The sequence below is a fragment of the Melitaea cinxia genome, chromosome 10 (genome assembly GCF_905220565.1).
Source record: "Melitaea cinxia chromosome 10, ilMelCinx1.1, whole genome shotgun sequence".
Classification (NCBI taxonomy): Eukaryota; Metazoa; Arthropoda; class Insecta; order Lepidoptera; family Nymphalidae; genus Melitaea; species Melitaea cinxia.
The window spans coordinates 11,889,138-11,904,362 of record NC_059403.1 but is presented as its reverse complement, the minus strand read 5'-3'; the positions used below and the strand labels follow the sequence as shown (position 1 = coordinate 11,904,362).

At 31.9% G+C, this 15,225-nt stretch overlaps 1 protein-coding gene across 1 annotated transcript in view; it reads left to right on the top strand.

The window, feature by feature from the left end:
• The window catches only part of LOC123657289, a 46,109-nt gene extending 31,132 nt beyond the window's left edge, over nt 1–14,977 (top strand). Inside the window, 11 exon segments of the mRNA XM_045592867.1 lie at nt 1,229–1,380; nt 2,337–2,456; nt 3,653–3,868; nt 4,005–4,079; nt 4,416–4,608; nt 4,943–5,011; nt 5,516–5,682; nt 5,993–6,145; nt 6,967–7,100; nt 7,341–7,458; nt 14,849–14,977. Coding sequence (XP_045448823.1) covers nt 1,229–1,380; nt 2,337–2,456; nt 3,653–3,868; nt 4,005–4,079; nt 4,416–4,608; nt 4,943–5,011; nt 5,516–5,682; nt 5,993–6,145; nt 6,967–7,100; nt 7,341–7,458; nt 14,849–14,977 — 1,526 coding nt within the window.
• Nucleotides 14,978–15,225: the final 248 nt, after the last annotated feature.

The following is a 15,225-nucleotide window of genomic DNA, read 5'->3' as shown; positions in this document are numbered from 1 at the left end:
ATTTCTCTGGGATTCCATCATCAGATCCTGGTTTCCTTATCATGGTACTAAACTTGATATATCTCCTTTCCAACAAAAAAAGAATTATCAAAATCGGTACATCCAGTAGAAAGTTATGCGATATAATACAACGTAGGTCGACGAAAAAAGCGTCAAGTAAAAACGCATTATTAGATATAACTCGAAAAGTAGTTGTTAGATCTCAAATAAATTTGAATGGGACCAATTGACACACACCACCTATCGATTAAAAAAAAATCGTCGAAATCTGTCCACACTATCAAAAGTTCTGATGTAACATACATTAAAAAAAAAAAAAAAAAAAACAGTCGAATTGAGAACCTCCTCCTTTTTTGGAAGTCGGTTAACAAAAGTAATATGAAGAATAATATATCTCTACTGCGGGTACTGATTTAAAATTTTATGAAGTATTGACTAGAGTGTGCTATGGAGGGAACTCTTTTAGTATAAGTTATTAGAAGATTTATAAATACATCTGTACTCATCACCACCATCACAGCAGCCTTTCACAGTCCACTACTGGACATAGGCCTCCACAAGTTTACGCCAAAATGGCGTGAACTCATATGTTTTGCCCATAATCACCACGCTGGGAAGGCGGGTCGGTGACTGCAGGGTGACATTTGTACTATAAAAATTAAAGACAATTTTACTGAGTGACGATAGCAACTAGCTGTTCTTCTAACTGTCGCGTATTCAATACTTCTAGACAAATATTTGTATAGAAATATTTATATACCATACAAAATTTATTAATAAAAAAAATTTAATTAATTTTTTTTAATTAAAATAAAATTTTAATTTATTTGGTGTTGGGTTGTCTGTATTTGAAAATTCCCGATACAAATCCATTCATCCATTTATATATTTTGTATTTTAAATAAATATATACAGACTATGTATTTTTTTAAATTTATAATAACTAAACCAATAAATATATATGTATATCGCATGATCATAACTTTTTAGTAATAAAACATTCACATCACAAGAGGTTTATCATGAAAAGCTAATTTGTGTTTCCTTTGACGCAGGCTTTTAGTAATACGTTTGATCGCTCAGCCTCCGCTGTACATTAAACACTAACTTTTTGACACTTAAGCTGTAATACTTTTAACATATGTCTCTAGTAAATGGAGTAGAATATGTTAGACTAGTCCGTATACATCTTATAAGAGTAACACTAATTTAGTTTTTAATGTCTTAGGTTGTGGATGTACTCCAGAAACAACTTCTAACACAAACGATGTGTGGTTGTCGATGACATTGCAAATAATTGGCTTAATGTATTTCGCATTCATGTTTGGTTACATTGCTTCTACTCGCTCTTCGGCTTCACATGCCTTACTAGCTCATACGGTAAGAATTTTTCACTTTACCTATCAGATTTCTATCTTATATTTTTGAGTGTGACTGTAACGTTTTATCTACTTAAATTCTTTTACAATTGAAATGAAATTTTTAATTTGATATGATTTTTATTATTATAATTTTAAACTAAAATAGTAATAGCATTTATTTTACAATGGACACATTTTCTATGTACTCGTATTATATATAGTCTGTATAAAATGGCATCTACGTTCTAAAAATCTTCATCTTTAAAGGCCTTGAACCAATTCTCAACTATAAATAAGTTAATTGACATGAACGTTATTAACATAGCAAATAAACACGAGAAAAGGCAAAAAAAAAATTGTTAATGTCAATAATTATAAGCTTTGTGGTTCATAGAAAATGGTTAATAAGTCATAATTTAATTATTCATTCATAATAGTTTAGTCATTTTTTTAATTATTTAATAACTTTCGGAGATGACAAAGTTGGCACACAGAGTTGCGTAATAATATGTGTATGTGTAAATGTGTGTTATGCATAAATGTAATTTATTTATTTTCTCATTATACACCAAAATATAAACATAGGCAGTATAAATATTAGTTATAATGAGAATCTTAATCCCAGTATATAAAATTACTTTGAAAGATCGTAAAAATAATTTTACTTACATATTTAACGTTTATAATAAAATGTTCAAAGAAAGTAATATCTAATCCTATCAACTGAGTTACTAAAAGGCTTTTCATGTATTAAAAATGAGGATATTACCGACTGTTTTTGTTAGTTCAGATTCAAAGTAATTTTGTTAACATATTTTAAGGTCACTGAGCAAAATTTGTGTTAACGAGAAAATATTTACAAGGGCTTCTTCAAAATGTATACGAGTAAATGTTTATTATTTTACGAAAAAAGGTTTATAAAAAGGGACGGGATGGAAAAATTTATTAATTTTTATAAACTTTGCGTATTTACAGGAAGAGACAAAAGATTTGGTTGAATTTTTGAATCGACAGAACGTTGATCCAATGCTTACTGTAAAAACTTTGAAATATTTTGAATACGTCTGGAAAAGAACTCACGGCAGCGATCCACAGGTGCGTGAATTTTCATCAGCGAATCACATCGCGTTATTTCGTTACTTTGAAATTTTACGAAGACATTTTTACATTTCAAATAGCAGTGGAAAAATAACGGAACGGCCGTTTAGCAGGATTCTCGGTTTATTTTGAATAAACTTTACAGGGACAGAAAAAACGTGGCCACTGCTTTACAGCTACGGTCTGGACATATTCCATTCAATCATCACTTCAGCCTATCGCAGTGCACTGCTAGACATAGCCCTCCACAAGTTCGCGCCAAAACTGGCGTGAACTCATGTGTGTTGTCCATAATCACCACGCTGGGCAGGCGGGTTGGTGACCGCAGAGCTGACTTTCTCGCACCGAATTTCAATAAATTTTGCCAATTTATGCGTATAACTCCACATCCTGATTATTCAGTATGTGGAGTAGGGATGCCTATCAAATGTTAATGAAATGTGTTAAGAATGAAACCAGAATTCACCGATTTTTTTGAGAATGTAATAGTATTTTGACAAAATCAGAATTTATTTCGGTCGCAGTAGCGGCAAAGCTCTTTAATAAAAGAAAAAAAGCCTTTACAAGAATTTGTTTATTATTTACAAATTATTATACAATTTCCTATTTTTTAAAAATATACGTGTTTGAGTGGTGATAGATATTTTTGTAGTTTTCATTGACGTATTTATTAGCTATTACTAGCTATAATTTAAACTAATACGTCCTTTTAAATGTATAAACACAGGTAGTTAGTTTGGTATCTACGCGGATGAAATGAAATAACTAAAATTTAATTTGTGAAAAATGTGTGATAATAAACTTGCTGACGTTATTAAAAACTAAATGATAACCTGACTTCAGTTATGGCTATTATTATTCTTATGTTGTCAGATTTATTTCTGACAAAGGAGAATCTAATGTCCTATTTAATGTTAGTTAACTATAATAATATTTGAATTTTTTATTGAAAATTTTTATGGCATTCGATTTGTAATTTTCTCTTTTTTTTTTAAATTTACCCATAATCTAAGTCAAGGGGTATTCTGTTTTCAAATAATTATTTGCCAGAATCATATTTACAAACTAAATAAGTTTTTCAAAAACAGAACTAAGTATTAAAAATAGACATTACGTTTTCCATTCGGTCTCGTCCGACTCATCGGTTCTTCAATGATAAATAAATTACAATTTGTTCTAATTTACCAACCCAGAAAATATGCCGTGGTCTAAATTCGGCGCTAATGGAAGACACGCTTGTGTTCATGTACGAGAAAGCTCTTCGCGAAGTTCCCTTGTTTGGGCGAGTCGAGCGTTCCTTTATCAGGGTCATCACACAGCATTTGCAAGAAATGTATTTCCTTAAAGGCGATACTGTAGTACAGTGCAAGGACATGCAAACTAACGTTTACATTATTTACAGGGGGAAGGTACTGTCTATAATTCTATATTAATATCACTAAACGGAAATGTTTGTTTAATTATAAAACTATATAGTCATAGTACGATGTTAACGTAACCAATAAAAAAAATATATTTATCTTAATTTTCCCTTTTAAATTAAAGGCTGATGTTTTAAGTTCTTACAATGAAATGATCACCTGCATGGGCCCTGGTGGCATGTTTGGTAATTTTAGTGGCGTGAGTATGATGTATTTGAACTTTCATATCCAAAAAATCTGACTTTCATTAATTTGCCCAAATCTCTCAATGTCCCAACTGATTATGATCATAGATGTTTTATTTTTTACCAAAACAACACGTAAGACCAAAGTTTGTCTTATGTTAGCTAACTATGTCAAACTATTATTGGACAAGAAAATTTAATATTATCTAAGTTTACATAAATCTAAGAGTGTTACTTGAAAATAAAGTAAAGCAAATTGAAACAAACAAATATCTAAGTCAAATCTGACTTAAATCATTATGTTTAATATGTCTTTGTGAGAAGTACCTTCAATAGATATGACTTTTTAGCAAACAATTTCAAGTTCCGAAGTTACGATTTACGCTAGCAGAAACTTGGACTTGCTAGTGCTGCCTTCGCAAACATTCTTTAGTTTGGTCAAGTATTATCCGAGGATACAAGAACCGTTAAGCAAGGCATTCGAAGTATCGAAAGATTACATCTTACCTATATCTATGGAAAATGTCGAGGAAGACTCTTCAGGTGAAAAATTAGATACAAACTTCGTCTGTACCATTCCAGAATTATTAAAAGTTTACTGGGACTACTAGTACGTGCTATTTCACAGTTCTATTTCGATCTGCGACTTTAGTATGAATTCAAAATATATTATTTTTTCTCCTATGACTAAAACCTAACAAGGCCTTGCTTGTGCAAAAACTTGTGTCATAAATTATCTGCTTAGTTATCCTTTTATAGTATTATTCTGAACAGCAAAGATATTTCTTTGTATTTTCAACCATAAGATTTTATCATGAATCATCATAACCACTACCGTGTGATTGTTTTCAATAAAGATAAATTAATGCTATTTTAGATAATTCTGATTTCGATTTACTGTCGCAAGATTCAGCGTTTGATTCGAGAAGCGGTTCCAGTAGATATAGTTCAGGTAATTTCTTTTTGAATAAATATTTCATAACTACTATAAAGTAGGTTGTTTTTTAAATATTTTCTAAGACGGTCTATTATTGAATATTACACGATAAGGAATTATTCCAATCGGTATTGTGGAATTTACACTTGTTCCAACTACGGACTTTTTATGATATGTAAATCACATATCTGTATAAAAGAAATATATATATATATAATTATTGGGTGCGAACGATATTTTTACTGTAATGTATTATGAAAAAATAAATCTGTGGTTTCTGAGAGCTTACACGTCTATAAATAATGTACGGTTTATTTGCTTTGAATTTTACGTAAAATACTTACTTTTTAATGAATTCAAAAAGCCAACATTTATGACAACAACGATGGAGCATTTGCAGGTTTTAGTATTACTTACACACACACTTACGATACTACATCTCACTATTTCTTTATATTGTTTTTTAAATTGTCATAATGTGTTACACACACAAAAAAAAAACAAGTTAATAAGAATCCCCAATATATATTTAGTATGAATTCAAAGGTGGTCAGTACGTTATCACAAGTTCTCAATCAACAAGCAACGTGAGTCAAGCGATGTCTTCAGCTAGTATTTTAACATACCAAAGTTATTTAGACGTTAACAGTCTTCGGAAGCCTGGTTCGAGGTTGTATCAGGTATATTAAATTTTGTACTTTTCCCCCATAGTAGCGGTACACTAAATATAAAACAACAATAATTAAGCAAATTACACATTACGCTTTATGTTTATGCTTTAATGAAGGTAACATACAAAAAAATTAATTAAAATGTTTTGATACGAAAAAAATTCATCTTCAAGTATTCCATAATTTAATTATAATATTTGAATATAGAAATTCTTACAATTAATGCCCTAAATAGCTTGGTAAAATGTTATACGCTACAATAAAGATGTCGCTGCTTTAGCTATCTTTGCACTACTGAAATTTGTTATTACAATTTCAGGGTTTTGGTTATTTCAACTGTGTATTGGTGACAGCAAATTACGTTTTGATACTCTACGAACTTGTAACATTAAATGACTGCTATATTATATATTGGTTGCAGTCGTTTTTTGATATATATTTTTATATAAAAATCTATTTATCTATGCACGAGGTGAGTGTTTTAAATTATTTGTTCCAGTTAATATTAATCTCTTGCTAGGAGTAAGTTGAAAAACATTCCTTTACGTTTAAATTTTAACATTACGTTTTAATCTTTACATTTCCGTTTTAATTTTAATAATATTATATATAATAATATTATATATACGGTAAGTACTTCCAGTATTTAATAGTGTTAATATTTATGTGTGAAGAGAAATCCACGTATGTAATTTCATAAGAATACTAACTACTTAATACGCCTAAATTAGGCTAATCTAAGTTAGGCTTATTTTACCGCGATGCTCGGCGACGATGAGTCCTGGAAGATGATGGTCTCCTTCTGCGAGACAGTAATGTCCCAGAAGGAGAATGACGAGCGGATGAGAGAGGAGGTTGCCGAAAAGGCCTCCGTCTGCAGGCGGCGAACGGGGGTGCGTAGGAGGCGCTACTTAATGCACCTCCAGTAACGTCCCTGTGCCCGTGTCGGACCGGGATGGGAACCTGGTCCTGCTAGATATGGCGTCGTCGGGATTGTTCAGAGGTGAGCCGGACAGTCCCCATGGAGGAGAAGTCTGGCCTTTTCGCCGAGGCCAGCCGGTCGCTGGAGGGATCCTGTTGCCTGCAGATCCAGGACCCTCCAATTGAAGCGGCCGAAGGCTCCCGCAGGGGTTTTGGTCAGTATTGCACCCCCAAGTGTTGAAGCTGACATATACGGTCTAGGACTGCCTACCCAAGCGTCCTAGATATCACCCGTAAATGGGTTCCCCTGCGATACCAAAAAAAGTTAGGCTTATTTTAAAAAATTTGAGCTCAAACAATCTTGTTTTATAGGGCTACGTCAATCGTCACGGAATTCTCGTAATAGACGCAACAAAATGCCGCGCCAGGTACTACAGACACAAACTGTGGGTCTTATCGGATTTATTAACTAATCTACCGCTAGAACTATTTGGATTTTGTTTCTCGTGAGTATAATGTAAACTGTTTTACATTAATGTTATCTTCTATATTAATTCAATAGTTATTGAAATAATTCAACTACAATGTTTATATAATTTATACGTCAATTTTAATTACGAATTTACTCCTCTTTAAAAATCTTTCATATCCGGTTTTGATACCTACAATAACGTCAGCAGAATATAGCTTACAATGCAATTCTACGATCTCTAAACTGGTTTAAAATTAAAATATTTTATTTTCAGTGTACCTCTTACAGCTATGCATTATCTGAGAGTAAACAAATTGTTCCGATTAAAGTATCTGGTCGAGTTCTATCATAAAACTTCAGCAGAACTTACAAATAATCTCACCACTTTACAGGTATAAAACAGAATCGTAACGGTTTCACATTTTTTCTGCCCAACTGTGCTCAATATTAAGTTCAATATACTTGCATTAAAATCTAATATTAATCGAAAGACACATTACGTTTGCCAATTTTTTTATTAGAACTCACGCACTGTCAGAAATTCCTTTATTACTCGAATATCTGACTCTTGCCGAATGAATAACTAGACGTAAAAACGTATAAGTTTAGCTGGATGTGTTTGTCTCAAAATTGAAAGCGTTCCATGGATGGGAATTTTTGGAAAATTCTGACGAAAAAATTTAGGTACAATGGTTGTCACCCAGCTTCTTTATGTCGTGATATGTTTTTGCGAGGGTAGTTTGATTTTCCAAATTAAATAATTTAAATTAAAGACAGTTTGTAATGTCAATTCAGTCTACGTATTAACAATAATTGTTTTTGCTCGCAAACGCAAAAAAAAACCGACTTCAATTACATCGACAAGTATACGACGTAAGTAGACGCAAAATAGTCAAATAAATCAGCATAATCAAAGATTACTCAAAAAGTTATCATTAGATCTCGATTAAATGGGACTACAAGGCAAGCATCAGCTTTTAATTAAAATAAGAATTATCAAAATCGATATACACAGTGGAAAGTTATGCGGTATAATACAACGTAGCTCGATAAAAAAAATGTCAAGCAAATACGCATTATTACATGTAACTCAAAAAATACTAGTTAGATCTCAATTAAATTTAAATAAAACTATATAACACACATCAACTTTTGATTAAATAAAAATCGTTGAAATCGGTCTATCCAGTCAAAAGTTTTGAGGTAACATACATAAAAAAATGCAATCGAATTGAGAACCTCCTCCTTTATTGGAAGTCGGCTAAAAAATAATAATAATTGTGTTTGATCGAAAACGAAAAAGTCGACTTTAATGTATATCGAAAAGTAATACAAAGTTAAAAAATAATCAATAAAATATGCATTATTAGGGATAGCTCAAAAATTATTCCTGATATCCGATTTAATTAAATTGAACCACATGGTAAGCACCAGCTCAGTAAAATGTATCGATACATGCATTAAAAATATAGTCAAATCGCCCCTTTTCGAAGTGTGCTAACTATAATGTACTTTGTTCAGTGATCAATAGAAAAAAAAAATATCAATACAAAAAAAAAAACAATCATTTATTAATAAGTTGTTCGATTAATTTAACAATATTGCGAAATGACAATAAATATTAACAAAATATTTTAAATATTTAGGAGTTTACATAACACAATATTACTTATATCGATATAAATCGATTTTACCAGTCTCATAACATTTCTACTCGTTTTTATTGATGAGTCTACTTTAGATTAAATCTTCCTTACCTTATCTTGTTACTATTACTATTCCTAGTTATTTAAAGCAATCCTCTCAACTTTACCTAGTACAAGGTCTGCCTCTCACGAGTTCGAGTCTCCTCAGTTCGAGTTGATTTTTTATTATTGATTTGCTCACTACCACTCTCTTTAAAGGAACGGAGGTGGTACAATGCATCGGTTACCTTAGCTTTTATTAAATGCTATTATTCATTAAGCTGTCTGGATTTCTATTTTTAAAATCAGATATTAAAAAAAATCAGATAATATTGTCAGGTTCTGTTTCACCAGTTATGGATGAACGTTGTCCTGAAAATAAGTTACGATTAAAAATTAGTAGCAGGCCATTAGGATCTGTTTTACATTAATCAGTAAAGTACAAGTTTTAAAGACATATTTGCAAGTAGAAATATCTCATAAATAAAGTGTAATTCGATAGTGAAAAAGAAAAATGCATCAAAAATTTTTATCTGTTAGATATTGTCATTCGTTAAATAGAGTTAATGTTTAATTATTTTTATGGCAAGGTTAAGGTATTGTTATCGAGCACTGTCTACCGTACATATCTACGGATTAATCAGATTTAAGATAATCCTAAATTGTGTCTGAAAGAACATGACATTTACATGTGTTGTGATAAATACATACATTTGAATGGCAAATTAATATTATGCATGAAGTGAGTAAAGGGCATAAGCTCAGGTTTGGCCTCGCCACAGTGTATAGAATGTGATGTTTAACAGTGTATAGAATGTGATTTTTAACAGCGTTCCATCTGGTGTAAGGTATGATTACGGGACCGTGTAGTGTGTATCATTTTTACCCGACTACAGAAGGAGGGTAATGTTTTTCGGGTGTATATATGTATGTATGCATGTATGCATCTATGAGTATATGTCTGTATGTAGATTTTGATGTTGTCCACTACAACTTAAACGGCTTGAAGAATTTTAATGTTTGAGGTGTCATTAGATTCGTCTCGATAGCTCGACTGACACTGAAAACAAAAAAAATGAAAATGGTGAATTTTGGACGCCATAAGTCAAATATATATATATCGTTACTCTTAAATCCAATATGGCGATCTCTAGAGATCAAAATACCTTTGTGTTAAAAAAATATGATCTATATCTTCTTATGTCTTACGCTGTCACTGTGTAATTTAAAGCCATATAAAATATCTAAAAATTAAGTTGAAAATTATTGTAATTAAAAAAATATATATTAACTATCTCAATTACTATTTGAACCCGAGTCACACGTGTGTGTGGAGTTATTATACTCGTATTACGCAAATATAGCGCTAGGGTCGCGAGTTATGTTACACCGTAACAGCCCCCTTTCGAAGTGGGCTAACTATAATGTACTTTGTTTAGTGATCAATAGAAAAAAAAATTATCAATACAAAAAAAAAAACAATCATTTATTAATAAGTTGTTCGATTAATTTAACAATATTTCGAAATGACAATAAATATTAACAAAATATTTTAAATATTTAGGAGTTTACATAACACAATATTACTTATATCGATATAAATCGATTTTACCAGTCTCATAACATTTCTACTCGTTTTTATTGATGAGTCTACTTTAGATTAAATCTTCCTTACCTTATCTTGTTACTATTACTATTCCTAGTTATTTAAAGCAATTCTCTCAACTTTACCTAGTACAAGGTCTGCCTCTCACGAGTTCGAGTCTCCTCAGTTCGAGTTGATTTTTTATTATTGATTTGCTCACTACCACTCTCTTTAAAGGAACGGAGGTGGTACAATGCATCGGTTACCTTAGCTTTTATCAAATGCTATTATTCATTAAGTTGTCTGGATTTCTATTTTTAAAATCAGATATTAAAAAAAATCAGATAATATTGTCAGGTTCTGTTTCACCAGTTATGGATGAACGTTGTCCTGAAAATAAGTTACGATTAAAAATTAGTAGCAGGCCATTAGGATCTGTTTTACATCAATCAATAAAGTACAAGTTTTAAAGACATATTTGCGAGTAGAAATATCTCATAAATAAAGTGTAATTCGATAGTGAAAAAGAAAAATGCATCAAAAATTTTTATCTGTTAGATATTGTCATTCGTTAAATAGAGTTAATGTTTAATTATTTTTATGGCAAGGTTAAGGTATTGTTATCGAGCACTGTCTACCGTACATATCTACGGATTAATCAGATTTAAGATAATCCTAAATTGTGTCTGAAAGAACATGACATTTACATGTGTTGTGATAAATACATACATTTGAATGGCAAATTAATATTATGCATGAAGTGAGTAAAGGGCATAAGCTCAGGTTTGGCCTCGCCACAGTGTATAGAATGTGATGTTTAACAGTGTATAGAATGTGATTTTTAACAGCGTTCCATCTGGTGTAAGGTATGATTACGGGACCGTGTAGTGTGTATCATTTTTACCCGACTACAGAAGGAGGGTAATGTTTTTCGGGTGTATATATGTATGTATGCATGTATGCATCTATGAGTATATGTCTGTATGTAGATTTTGATGTTGTCCACTACAACTTAAACGGCTTGAAGAATTTTAATGTTTGAGGTGTCATTAGATTCGTCTCGATAGCTCGACTGACACTGAAAACAAAAAAAATGAAAATGGTGAATTTTGGACGCCATAAGTCAAATATATATATATCGTTACTCTTAAATCCAATATGGCGATCTCTAGAGATCAAAATACCTTTGTGTTAAAAAAATATGATCTATATCTTCTTATGTCTTACGCTGTCACTGTGTAATTTAAAGCCATATAAAATATCTAAAAATTAAGTTGAAAATTATTGTAATTAAAAAAATATATATTAACTATCTCAATTACTATTTGAACCCGAGTCACACGTGTGTGTGGAGTTATTATACTCGTATTACGCAAATATAGCGCTAGGGTCGCGAGTTATGTTACACCGTAACAGCAATGTTAATCGCATCCTAGTTAATGTTGTTAAGGGTGTTGTTCGAAGTATAAAATGACCGGCTATTCGTAGAGAATAATAAATTAGAGACAGGGGAGTTGCTGCAAGCAAAGTTTATAGAATTCGATGACTAAACGAATATTGAATTTAATGATACATCTAGTGAAATTTAAAACTTCTATAAGAAGTGTCAATTTAATGTATTTTTGACACTTCCGGCATGTGTTTTCAGTTGTTGTTTCTACATGTACTAAGCTCGACGTTGGTCTACTATCAAATAGCTAGCAACAATAACAATAAACTAGATCCTTAGAAAGGCTGTTTATTAATCAATAACGCAAATTTGTCGTACATCGCCACTGGAGTCATCCTTAGCAGCATCCTTAATAGCAGCACAACTTGTCTCCACACTTTGGGAAACTTTATCTAGGATCCCTTCAAAAGTTATCTGATCTGACCTATCTGAGTCCAAGACTGTGGCGCCCTTTTATATCTGGTACCCTGGGCGCTCGCCCAACCGCGCCTTACCCAACATTGCTATTGTTTGTATCTAATACAGTCGACTCTCGTTAATTCGAAACTCGGGGGACTCGAAAAATATTACGAATTATAGAGTGTCTATCCATTAAAAAGTAGTGACTATCCAGTCAAAAGTTTTTTTTTTTTTTTACATGAAAGGTTTGCATTTCATGTTGTCCCATTTGAATAATTGAGATCTGATAGGTATTTTTGAGTTATATCTAATAATGCGTATATTCTAAACTGTGTTTTCGTCACCCTACGTTGTATTATATCTCATAAGTTTTTACTGAGTGCACCCATTTTAAATTTTCTTTTATGAACGAAAAGCTAATACTTATCATGTGTTTCCATCTCGCAAATATGATTGAGATATAATGGATACTTTTTGAGTAATCTTTGATGACGCGTGAGCGTGCCTGTGCACATGTTACGTAGTTTGTCGCGACGCCATCTATTGGAATCCAGTAAAACTAGCTATCCTAACTTTGAATCCGCGCCATTATAACATCATTTTACGCTTTTTATATATATTTTTTTATTTATATTTTTTTTGACATAAAATAATTGTCACTATGAAAAGTTATGTTGCTTTTTGATTTTGTTTGCTGAACTAGATTTAATAATAATAATAATAATAGCTTTATTTAAAAATAAACATTTTAAACAAATGGTAACAATTACAAATATTCACTTATGCATAAAGTGAAATACACAAAATTTTTGAGTTCAGACTGATCATCCTATATGGATTATAGATATAATCTGTGTTAAGGATGATCAGCCAACCTCCCCTATGCTACAATTTTGGCACAAGTTTTATAAGAAGGGGTAGACATATTTACAACAGATACAATCTTAAAAAAGTAATAAAGCATGATTGAGATTTTTGATTATTTAGTGAATATACTCGCAAATTGTACAGTTTGTAATAATTTGGACGTGAACGGCATAAATATCGGATAGTGTAAATAAGATCTTACTCCAAATATTTCTGCGGGATTAGAGGTCGACCAAATCAGCTTTGCGGTTTCTCCGAGAGATACATGCATAATAGTATTCTAGTATAATATATTTGTTGTTCCTATACTAATTATAAGATTGTTTGATTACGATGGCTGTTTATTTGATTAGATTAGTTTATTGTGGCTTAAGTACGCTATCTTCCAATTTAATTAACGTACAATATGTGTATATAAAGTGGTACATTGTATAAGTATGTAAGGATGTATGGATGTTTGTTCCTTTCTCACGCAAAAACTACCGAATGGATTTTAATTAAAGTTTACAATAATATAGCTTATACATTAGAATAACACATAGGCTATAATTTTTAAAGATAGTGTGTGAATTGTCCAAAATATAAAGATAATTGTCAAGTAAGCCGGAAAAAATCTGCAATCTGCGAGCTATTCTGGCGTACGATGCAAAAATTGTAGAGCTTACACGTATATAATGTATGAAAGAAATGTTTATCTTAATTAGTCCTACAAAAAAGTCCGCGACAGCATATATTTATCTCATATGAGTAAGCCATTATCGCAAAAATAGTGAATCATAAATACAATACAAATTGATAATATTTTTCTAGTATTGGTAGTAACAAATTGATTTTTATGTCACAGAACAAATTTTGATGAATTTTGGTGTAAAGATATAGATTGATTTGAATATCGGCATCAAAGAATATAGCAACCCTCTAACCTAAGGGATAAGGGATAACACACTTCCACTACCACCTTGGAACTTAAAAAGCCGACCGATGGCGGGATAACCATCCAACTGCTGGCTTTGAAATACACAGGCGGAAGACGGGCAGCAGCGTCTTCGGTGCGACAAAGCCAGCCCTGCAGTCACCAACCGCCTCCCTAGCGTGGTGACTATGTGCAAAACACCTTATTTCACGCCATTTTTGGCATGGACTTGTGGAGGCCTATGTCCAGTAGTGAACTGCGAAAGGCTGTGATGATGATGTCGATGATGATGATAGATATTGAGAAAATAATAAGCTACTCGAAGTACTTACTAATCCTACGCAAACGAAATCGCGGGTACCAGCTAGTATTAAATAAATTAATTACGTTGTGTAATAAAACATCTGTAATTACTTTTAACGATTATCGAATCTATATAAACTTATTAAATACACTTCAAATTAACCCAATTTATTAATAATTTTGTTTAATTCAAACAACCGCTCTAATGTTGATGCGTGCATCATACACGCGCCTAAACACTGGCGGTTTGTGGGTTCGATTCACGATCGTAATGGATATTTATATTAGAACAAATATTTGGATTTCCCCACCATGACTCGGAGAGCACGTGAAGTTGTCGGCCCCGGTTGTTATCATACTCGTATACATCTATTAGCCATCGTTATCATAGTCGGAAATATATCTGCCAACCCTCAGATCAGCGTGGTGGATTAACCTTCGATCTTTCTCCTACATGGAGAAAGAGGCCTGTGACCAGAAGTAGGATTTTACAGGCTGAATCTTGGTCACACTGAATTTACTTAATTATATAAAGAATATTATTGTTTGATAACGAATAACATCCATATTTTGTTTGCAGTCCGCAATGACATTTTTTGTTGTTATCTTGTTGATACATACGCTGACATGCATTTGGCTTTTAAGCTTGATAGCAACAGCTCCTTACAATATTATTCGGACAGTGAAATTACACTTTTTAGATGAGTAAGTACAAGGTGTTTCGAATTTTTTGTACATGGATATTTTTTTTAATAAATGTGAGCGAACTATTTTTTTTGTAATCCAGAAGAATTCGTTACAGTATTATAATTAAAAGCAATAAAATCATTTATTACAAAAAAATATTAACGTCAGACGGTCTTTAGCTTAAACACATGCATTCAATTTTTATTATTTTTAAACATTATTTGCGTTTATTGTGTACTTATTTTAGTTTCGTTAACAATCGCCAGAGAG